The 11,337-nt window shown below is 41.4% G+C and overlaps 1 protein-coding gene across 4 annotated transcripts in view; it reads right to left on the bottom strand.

Moving 5' to 3' along the window:
• Positions 1–11,337, bottom strand: part of GRIA2 (glutamate ionotropic receptor AMPA type subunit 2) — a 351,551-nt gene that overhangs the window by 26,154 nt on the left and 314,060 nt on the right. For all 4 annotated transcript variants that reach the window (XR_013219998.1, XM_077279404.1, XM_077279402.1 and 1 more), the window contains exon 13: positions 1–129. This exon is cut by the window's left edge and continues 119 nt beyond it. Coding sequence is in view for 3 of the 4 variants with exons in the window: in XM_077279404.1 (XP_077135519.1) it covers positions 1–129 (129 nt within the window). In the remaining variant the exon portion in view is untranslated. The remainder of the gene's footprint in view (positions 130–11,337) is intronic.

The raw sequence follows: 11,337 nt of genomic DNA, 5'->3' as shown, positions 1-11,337 counted from the left end.
CAAGTAGGCATATTTTCCTTTGGACTTCCGTACCCGAGCTACTCCTTCTGCTGTGGTCTTTACAAAGACAGATGGCTCTGCACTTTTCATATATGTCCACATTTTATCAAAAACAGCAATTTTTGATCTCTACAAATAAAATGACAAAAATTAAAAAATATGGTTCTATGGTATCTCATATACTGTCAGAGTATTTAGTTTAAACTTTGCCATTAAATAGTGATATTTGTTGCCTGAAACAACAGATTTTGATGTCATGTCATCTGTCACGTTTTTTTCTTTGGTGACCAGAAAGGCTACATCTGATGGCAACTGAAGTTACACATCTATGTAAACACTATCTGAGGCATTGAAGATTCAACTTGTCGGACTCAGTATATCCAATACTAGGCAAGTATTTCATGAAAAATGACAACTGTATACCGCATGAACAGACACTGTGCCCAAGTTACAGATTACTCCAGAAGCTCATCCCAAATACTGTAGTCACTAGAAATTTCCATTGTATAGTCAGATGCATCATGTGCATATTATTGTTTCAATCAAGGTTTTATTTTGAAGAATACCCATCATTTTAACATTTATTTAATAAATAAATAAATGGAATGCATTCAAAAATAGATATGTGATTCCTTCACCTCCTGGATAGTTGTCCAACTGTCACTTCTCCCCTCTCTACATAGATCACAAAGCATACCTAGAAAACTCGCTTAATGAAATCAATGAACATCTCTAGTGTCATGTTTCCCAATGGCAGGGAATTTGTCAACGTAACACGGGCAAAAACAGGACGAGCTCTAGGGTGATGGAACCTGAGCTGACCGCGATCCTGAACCTCAACACTCAACTAACAGTAGCCGGGGGACGTTCCTGGGGGGCCCCTAGACGTCTCGCGCCAGCCGGAGATCTAGCTTCCCCTATCAGAAGAATAACAGACCTCACTTGCCTCCAGAGAAATATTCCCACAGAGATAGCAGCCTCCCACATATAATGACGGTGAAATGAGAGGAAGGCACAAACGTAGTTATGAAAACAGATTCAGCAAAATGAGGCCCGCTTAAGCTAGATAGCAGAGGATACAAAAGGTGAACTGCGCGGTCAGCTGAAAAACCCTTCAAAATACCATCCTGAAATTACTTGAACTCATGTGCCAACTCATGGTACATGAGTGGTAATTTCAGCCCACTAGAGCAACCAGCAGCAGAGAATTACAAATCTGCAAGCTGGACTAAAAAACATGAAAGCAATCATGAAACAGGGAAATACAGACTTAGCTTGTCTTGAAGGCCTAGGAGCAGGTAACAGAGACACACACTGATACATTGATAGCCGGCAAGGGAATGACAGGAAAGCCAGGTTAAATAGGAAACACCCAGCCACTGATGGACAGGTGGAAACCAGAGACCGCAACCCACCAAGGTCACCCAGTACCAGTTGTAACCACCAGAGGGAGCCCAAAAACAGAATCCACAACACTCTAGGTTACTACAAAATGGGACAGATGGGCAGAAAGATTTGCGGGACTCTGACACATGGCCAGGTCAGTAGTTACTGGCTGCTGTACAGTAGACTGACTAATGACTTACCATCTGGGATCCCCGAATTGGCTCTTGATTAGCCGGTCTGGTGTGATGTCATCATTGCGGCGTGACTCAGAGATGACTTCGCACCAGCCTGTTAATCAACAGCAGTTCTGGGGATCCCAGAAAGTAAGATATTCACAAGCCTTCCCTCCCACGTAAAGCGCCATGGAATAAATGGCGCTATAACAATAAATAATAATAATAATAATAATAGCCTCCCATTCAGCAGCCAGAGACTACTCGCCTAGCTGATGAACCAGAGTCCCGCGAGCCGATCAGCTCAACTATACTATATGTTTTTAGCAGGAGGTGAGGCAAGATGGCAACCACCATCATGTAAAGAATAAAGAATAAAAAAATAAAAATGTAAAAATAATAAAATACAATTTAAACAACCCCATAAAAACAATATTTCAATCTATTCTTAAAGGAAATCTGACATGTCCCCAAATGCTATTAACCTGCAGATATGAGGTTAATCTGCAGTTTAGTAGCATTACAATGCTGTCTGTCCGCTTACTGAAAATGCGGTTACCAGAAGAAAATAAACTTTAGTCCTCCTGGGCGCCACCGGCTTCCAGTCATAGAGATGTGTCCTGAGCGGCTACAGTGACCGCTTAGTACAGTGTAGGCGGGCTCTTTAAGCACACTTTGGCACTTTCATTAACAGCTCACCCTGCAACACAGTTGTAGAGAGAGCACTGTCAATCAAAGTGCCAGGGTGTGCTTAAAGAAGCCACCCACAGTGTACTAAGCGGTCACTGTAGCCGCTCTGTGCAATCTTCTAGAGCTGAAAACCGACAGCTTCCTGGAGGAGTACATTTTATTTTCTTCAAGTAGCCGCACTTTCAGTAAGTTTGTTGGACAACATAGTAATGCTATTAACCTTCAGACTAACTAAAGGATAATAGCATTTGGGGACATGACAGGTGTCCAATATTTTATAAAAATAATATAGACTTTGCGGATAATCTGCGCTGTTGGTATCACATATATCCAAGTTCAGACAGAAAGTTTTTGAATTTTTTCTTTTTCTTTATTCAGTCAATGCATTTCAAAGTGCTACAGACTTCTTCATCAGGACAGGAAAAACAGGATAGTTTACATGTCCTGACTCCTGACGAATAAGTCTGTAGCACTTCGAAATGCATTGACTGAATTAAAAAAACGTAAATACTTTCTTTCTGGACTTGGATCTATTATATATGATTCCAGTAGCCCAGATTATCCACAAATCCTCCTTATCTATGTGTTCTTGGTCTGATGACCCGTTGGACCTGCAGCAGCTGGATTTATAAGTTATGGAAATGTTATGTATACCCAACTAAATCAGCATAACCTTATTTAACATCCTCATCTCCCTCAGATAAAACCCTATTGTGCTGTCTTTTTTCTCCTAATTTTTTCTTAGCTCAGCCTTTTATCATTGGGGCCTGCTGCAGCCTGCAGTTTACAGTCATTGTGACCAGGTATTACTATGGCCATTTTTGATGTGATGCTTTTCACTTTCCATATACCTTAAGTGGGTTGTGCTGGAAAAGTAAAAGCTCATTAATACTTACCTACTGGTACCCACCTAAATATAGAGCAGGCCTCTCCTTAGATGAGCCTGCACAGGAAGTGGAGATGTCACTGTTTAACCAGTTTTGGACTGCTGTAACCTGATTGGCTACAGTAGTCAGGTGATTTTCAGCAGCACATCAAAACAAAATTTTCAAAGATTTTGAAAGTCAAAATGGTCAAGTCACCTGACTGCTGCATCCAATTATGATCTGACAGCTGGTTGAATAGGGACTTCTCCACTTCCTGTGCAGCCTCCGCTCACAGAGAAGCCTGCGCTGGGTCCAGGTGGGTACCAGTAGGAGAGATAATGAGTTATTTTTTACACATCCAGTGCCTTGTGAAAGCTGTTATTTTGCCCAGTGATGCTTCTCAAATATCAATGTATATATGGACTTCAGTGATCAGGGTATCCAACAGATTTCACTTTTATACAGGGATAATCATAATAGTATCTAGATTTTATATCCATACATTACTAAACATAATAAATTACATTCTAAATATTACAACTAGTGATGAGCGAATATACCCGTTGCTCGGGTGATCTCCGAGTATTTGTTAATGTTCGGAGATTTAGTTTTTGTTGATTCAGCTACTTGATTTACAGCTATTAGCCAGGCTGAGTACATGTGGGGGTTGCCTAGTTCCTAGGGAATCCCCACATGTAATCAAGCTGTCTAGTAGTCGCAAATCATCTAGCTGCGGCAAGGAAAACTAAATCTCAGAACACTAACAGATACTCGGAGATCACCCGAGCAACGAGTATATTCGCTCATCACTAATTACAACCCATATAACTATCATGTAGATCATTTATGTAAAAATAGGTGGCATTTTAAAAGATTGAGAAATTCTGGTAATTGGTTTGAAGAAAATGTCACATTTTCACATTGTATGACAAGAATCATTCTGTTGATTTCCCATTGGATTTCCTAAGATTCTACAGTATTCACAGAAAATGTGGTGGCCACAGATGAAATTGGAAAGAACACCAAATTGCAAATCTGAGTCCAGATGTACAGAGCAGATGGTAGAAAAAAACAGAACTCTTATAATCATCAGCACAGGGAAATAAGGAGCGAGAACGTGTAATTTTAAAAGTGACATCTTCACATCAGAATACATGGTAAGATACCATACCCTATAGTTAATCATTTTACTATAAGTATATAACATCAAGAGTTGCAACTGGACTTCTTTTTGCTGCGCTTGAGCACAAGCCTGTGTATAAGTATTCTGTAGATCACCTTAATAAAATTCTTAACAATTTAAAGGTCTTTGAGTTATAACACATGCATACAGAAAACAAAAAAACTCTAAAATGTCCACAGAGAAACACATAAACTCCTACATTACTGGATTGTATTTGCTTATCTGGTTTTCTTTCTATTTCAAACCCAAAACAAGAATGTGATCTCATGTGGCAGATTTGTTGCAAAAAAAATTAAAGGGAATCTGTCACCATGTTACTGCCTTTGACTTATCTAAACTATTAATATGTGCATAGAGTTTATAGAATGCTGAAAAAACTCCTGTCTGTACGCCTCAAATCAGATGCCTTGTTGTTGAGAAATAATCTTTTATCACTTTACATAGATGACCTCTTCCAGCCTTTGGGGGGATGGTGCCTGGAAGATAGCTCTGCCTCCAGAGCTTGTTTTACATGAAGGGGGAGTTACCAGTGTCATGTGTAATGGTTCCCTGTGCTACTAGTGTGATATGTAATGACTGCTCTCTGCTTTCCTAATCTCACTCCTAATCTCAGCTGCAGAGCTGTGTGTGATTATACCTGACACATCTGCAGGTTACTTTCAGCAGAGCTCAGAAAGCAGTAAAAAATGTGTTTGCAAAAAGAAAAATATTTAGAATTGAGAGTCCTCAGTGGTTGATACCTTTTAATGTCTAACTGAAAAGATGGTAACAAATTGCAAGCTTTTGAGACTACACAGGTCTCTTCATCAGGCAAAGAACTGGCTAACACGGAACCCAGATATATTTCTTTCCTGTTTGCAAAAAGACAAATTTAATTTCTCCTTTCCGTGTTATTATCTTGTCTCATACTGGTAACTCCCCATTTTATTTAACATAATCTCTGGAGGCAGAGTTATCTTCCAGGTAACATCCTCCCCATAGCCTGGAAGAGTTTATTTACACATAAGAAAAACATGGATTTTTCTGTAATAACACATCAAATTGCAGATATCAAGAAATTATGTATTCAGCTTCCTATGACCTACATGCCCATATAGACGGCTTAGGAGAGTTGATCCTACTGACAGATTCCCTTTACTGTTTTATTCATCTGAAGATTTGCAGAAATCCATGAGTATGATTGCAGAAACATCCACATTTACAGACACAATCCCATGATACCTTTTTTTTGTCTAAACCAGTGTAAATGTATATGTAATGTGCAGCAATATATTCACAGATTGCAGCCTTCCCTGGTTTCTAGAACTGTCCTCTTCTGCATCAAGTGACTTCTATTCTGAATCTGACTTACTGGATCACACAGGGGTCTATGATTAAGCTGAAAGTCACTTTTATGGTATACATCTATGGAGCCTCACTCTAATGCTATAGAGATTTACATTCTAAATGTGACTTCTAGCTCAGACATAGACCCCTGTATGATCTGGCAAGTTTAAAGGGAACCTGTCACCCCCCTCAGGCGTTTGTAACTAAAAGAGCCACCTTGGGCAGCACAAATGCTGCATTCTGACAAGGTGGCTCTTTTAGTTATGATGCCTGCACACGCTGAAATAAACATTTATAAAATGTGCCCCCTCATATGTGAAATGTTCCTGGAGGCGGGTCTTTCCCTCCTAATCAGACGCAGCACAGCCGTCACTCCGGACCTGTGAGCGCTGGGCGCCGCCTCCTCTTGCTGCATTATCGTCCTCAGCGCCTGCGCTGTAAGTACGAAGGGCAGCGCAACTGCGCACGCCCGGAAAAAAAAACTTAATGCGCAGGCGCCGGGGATGATAATGCAGCAAGAGGAGGCGGCGCCCGGCGCGCACAGGTCCGGAGTGACGGCTGTGCTGCGTCTGATTAGGGGGGAAAGACCCACCTCCGGGAACATTTCTCGGAATGAGGGGGCACATTTTATAAATGTTTATTTTAGCATGTGCAGGCATCATAACTAAAAGAGCCACCTTGTCAGAATGCAGCATTTGTGCTGCACAAGGTGGCTCTTTCAGTTACAAACGCCTGAGGGGGGTGACAGGTTCCCTTTAAATAGAAGTCAGGTGATCTAGAAGGTGACTAGAGTGGCACTAGAAACCGTGGGAGACAATGATCAGCAAATGTATAACTGCACCCACAATACACTATGTATACATATATACAACCCCTGGCAAACATTATGGAATCACCGGCCTTGGAGGATGTTCATTCAGTTGTTTAATTTTGTAGAAAAAAAGCAGATCACAGACATGGCACAAAACTAAAGTCATTTCAAATGGCAACTTTCTGGCTTTAAGAAACACTAAAAGAAATCAAGAACAAACAATGTGGTAGTCAGTAATGGTTACTTTTTTTAACCAAGCATAGGGGAAAAATTATGGAATCACTCAATTCTGAGGAAAAAATTATGGAATCATGAAAAGCAAACAAACAAAAAAACACTTCAAAACATCACTAGTATTTTGTTGCACCACCTCTGGCTTTTATAACAGCTTGCAGTCTCTGAGGCATGGACTTAATTAGTGTCAAACAGTACTCTTCATCAATCTGGCTCCAACTTTCTCTAATTGCTGTTGCCAGATTAGCTTTGCAGGTTGGGGCCTTGTCATGGACCATTTTCTTCAACTTCCACCAAAGATTTTCAATTGGATTGAGATCCGGACTATTTGCAGGCCATGACATTGACCTTATGTGTCTTTTTTCAAGGAATGTTTTGTTAGGGCTAGCGGAACGCACCGAGTAAATATAGATGTTATTATTGGGGCGTTCGCAGCCCGGGGTCCACCATGCAGGAGGAACCTGCTGCTAGCAAATGACGGCACTATATGGCGGTTTAAGCGACCTCTGTTACTTCACAGAGTCGCACGGAAACAAGACGCTGTGCCCTGTTAACGCCACAGGAGTTCACAGCTAACTGCCGAGCTGAAGGCAGTCTGTGGTCACACACACATACAATCTCCTCACCGGAGAAGCCGGTATTCTAGGGGCTTATTTCAGCCGGGGCCCTAGATCCACACACACAATCTCCTCGCCGGAGGTGCCGGCATTCTAGGGGCTTATTTCAGCCGAGTCCCTGAACACACACATAAATGTGACCACACTGGCGCATGCACAAAACTGATTCAATACTAGCGCATGGCCGTGGGGTCATGAGAACCTTAAATAGCTGCAGCAAGAACAGGACCTTCCTAGAAGGACCAATGAGAGGCTGATACAGAGCCTGAGCACCTTCAGGACCTTCCTGGAGGACCAATGGATTTAGCTGCAGTATCTGAACATGTGACCCTCGATCTCCACTGAGAGATCTTACTCTGGGCATGCTCAGAAAGAGAAAAGCAGGACTTAGTCCCAGAAGCGTCTGCTCGCCGCTGCCCAGTACTGGCTTTAATGGCAGAAGCTGGAAAAGCAGCAGTAACCCTTTGGACAGAGTCAGACTGACCAAGATGCTGGGACCGACGTCTCCGCTGAGCAGGCTCCACTGCGGCTGGAGAAGGATGGGAGACCACAGTGGAGATGGCTTGAGATTCCCCCTGTGTTGAGGCGGGATCTCGACTCCTAACATTTTTTCACAGTTTTTGCTCTATAGCAGGATGCATTATCATCTTGAAAAATGATTTCATCATCCCAAAACATCCTTTCAATTGATTGGATAAGAAAAGTGTTCAAAATATCAACATAAACTTGTGCATTTATTGAAGATGTAATGACAGCCATCTCCCCAGTGCCTTTACCTGACGTGCAGCCTCATATCATCAATGGCTGTGGAAATTTGCATGTTCTCTTCAGGCAGTCATCTTTATAAATCTCATTGGAATAGCACTAAACAAAGGTCCAGCATCATCACCTTGCCCAATGCAGATTTGCGATTCATCACTGAATATGACTTTCATCCAGTCATCCACAGTCCAGGATTGCTTTTCCTTAGCCCATTGTAACCTTGTTTTTTTTCTGTTTAGGTGTTAATGATGGCTTTTGTTTAGCTTTTCTGTATGTAAATCCCATTTCCTTTAGGCGGTTTGACTCCAGCATCAACCCATTCGTTCCTCATTTGTTTTGTTGTGCATTTCCTGTTTTGGAGACATATTGCTTTCCGGTCTTGATGCTTTGATGTCTTCCTTTGTCTACCAGTATGTTTGCCTTTACCAACCTTCCCATGTTGTTTGTATTTGGTCCAGATGTTAGACACAGCTGACTGTGAACAACCAACATCTTTTGCAACATTGTGTGATGATTTACCCTCTTTTAAGAGTTTGATAATCATCTCCTTTGTTTCAATTGACATCTCTCATGTTGGAGCCATGATTCATGTCAGTCCACTGGGTACAAAAGCTCTCCAAGGTGTGATCACTCCTTTTTAGATGCAGACTAACGAGCAGATCTAATTTGATGCAGGTGTTATTTTTGGGTATGAAATTTTACAGGGTGATTCCATAATTTTTTCCTCAGAATTGAGTGATTCCATAATTTTTTCCCTATGCTTGGTTAAAAAAAAGTAACCATTACTGACTACCACATTGTTTGTTCTTGATTTCTTTTAGTGTTTCTTAAAGCCAGAAAGTTGTTATTTGAAATTACTTTAGTTTTGTGCCATGTCTGTGATCTGCTTTTTTTCTACAAAATTAAACAACTGAATGAACATCCTCCAAGGCCGGTGATTCCATAATTTTTGCCAGGGGTTGTATACTTACATAGGCTTAGGCAAAAAAAAAACATGGACTGTGCTTATTTATGCATCTAATTTCTGCACCCAATTGCAGTTGCCACAGATCCTAATAATTTTTTAGCACATTACAATATGGTTACAACTAATATTGAGAGAAAGTGCTACACGGTATGTTGGGGTTACAACAAGCTAGCATATATTTAAAATAGCTACTGCGGTGACTAATCAGGTAATTTCTTAGTGTGCTTTCACATTGCGTTCTGTGACCCTGCCGGGCATACGTCTGTAATCCCAAGCAAAACGGGGTCCGGAAGTATGGGGCCATAGACTGTAATGATGCAGACAAAGTGAATATGTGCTTTGACATGCATAATATTCGGTAGTGTTCGCCTACGGAGGCAGACACTCAGACGTAGCAAACTACGTCTGCGCAACAATGATAGTTTTTATGTTTATGATGATAGTTTTGATAAATTTGGGTCTATATCTGTATTTCCACAAAGCAAATTTGTTATGTTTGGGTTATTGCAAATGTAGGAAATTACAATAGTTAACATTTATAAAGTAGGCAGGACTGTCAATTTAAAGATCTCCGCTTGGTTGTGCCCAGCTGTGGAGCATTTCTAGGCAAGATTAGGGTGATCCTAGGTGGAGTTTGGGATGTATGAAAGAGCTCCAAAAGTCTTAGCTAAACACAAACTCATAACTAGTGATGGATGAACCTGTGGATGTTCGGGTCTGGCAGGTTCAGCCGAACATCTAAAAAAAGTTTGGTTCGGGCACCAGAACGGTTCAGATGAATTAGTGGCCCAAACATCAGGTGTTTGCCATGCTGTCACATGACAGCATGAGCTAGCAGCTGTGACCAGTGGTAAAAAAGTGACCGCAACTCACAGGAATCAGCTGATAAGAGAGTACTACTCATATCAGCCTATGCCTATCGCTGACGACACTGAGAGAAGGCACTGCTGATGGGAGTATTCATCAGACGGCTCCTGTGCTATTTTTAAATGACATGAGGTCTCTTCTATTTTTGATAACAGAGCAGGCAAAACTGACAGGTGCGGGCTGCATCCCTCAGCTTTCAGCTTTATCATGGCTGGTTACCAAGAATAGAGGAGTAACACACCATTTGTTTGAATAAATAATGAAAAATGGCATGGGGTCCCCTACATTTTTGACAACCAGCCAAGGTAAAGAAAACAGCTGTGGCCTGCTATTCTCAGACTGTTAAGGAGCCATAAATATTGCCCCCAGCCTAAAATTAGCAGCCCGCAGCTGCTCCAGAAAAGCGGCATCAATTAGATGCGCTTATTCTGGCACTTTGAGTGGCTCTTCCCACTTTCTTTTGGTGCATGGTGTAATATTTGTGGCACTGATGACATCAAATCCACAGGTTACTAATGGAGAAGCGTCTATAAGACCCCCCCATTACTAACCCCGTAGTTAGATTGTAAAAGACACAGACAGAATAAAATCCTTTAAATGAAATAATGAAAGACTTCTTTATTTGAAATAAAAATAAAAAAGCATAGGTATACTCACCTTTTCGCCTAATCCATTGAAACCCATGTCACCTGTAAAAGACAGAAAATGAAAAACTGTAATACCCACCTTAACGCCTAATCCACTGATGCCGATGTTCCCTGGAAAAGAAGAAAAATAATATTCATGGGCAATATTCATGGTCCTTTCCTAAGTTATTAATGTCAGCCCACAGCTGTCTGCATAGGCTTGCTGGTTATTGAGTACTAGATGGTGGCCCGATTCTAACGCATCGGGTATTCTAGAATATGTATGTATGTATATAGCAGCCACATAGTATATAGCACAGGCCACGTAGTATATAGGAGCTATGTAGTATATAGCAAATACTACATGGCCTGTGCTATATACTATGTGGTTGCAATATACATACATACATACATACACTAGAATACCCGATGCGTTAATACAGGCCATGCAGTATATAACACAGCCCAAATAGTATATAACACAGCCCACGTACTATATAACACAGCCCACGCAGTATATAGTAGCCACACAGTATATAACACAGGCAACGTAGTATATAACACAGGCCACGCAGTATATAACACTGCCCATGTAGTATATAGCACAGCCCCCGCAGTATATCACACAGCCCACGTAGTATATAAGACTGCCCATGTAGTATATAGCACAGCCCATGCAGTATATAACACAGCCCACGTAGTATATAGCACAGCCCCCGCAGTATATCACACAGCCCCCGCAGTATATCACACAGCCCCCGCAGTATATCACACAGCCCCCGCAGTATATCACCCCCCCGCAGTATATCACAGCCCCCGCAGTATATCA

This window comes from Ranitomeya variabilis, chromosome 1 (assembly GCF_051348905.1).
Source record: "Ranitomeya variabilis isolate aRanVar5 chromosome 1, aRanVar5.hap1, whole genome shotgun sequence".
Lineage (NCBI taxonomy): Eukaryota > Metazoa > Chordata > Amphibia > Anura > Dendrobatidae > Ranitomeya > Ranitomeya variabilis.
This window is presented reverse-complemented; position numbering and strand designations above follow the sequence as displayed.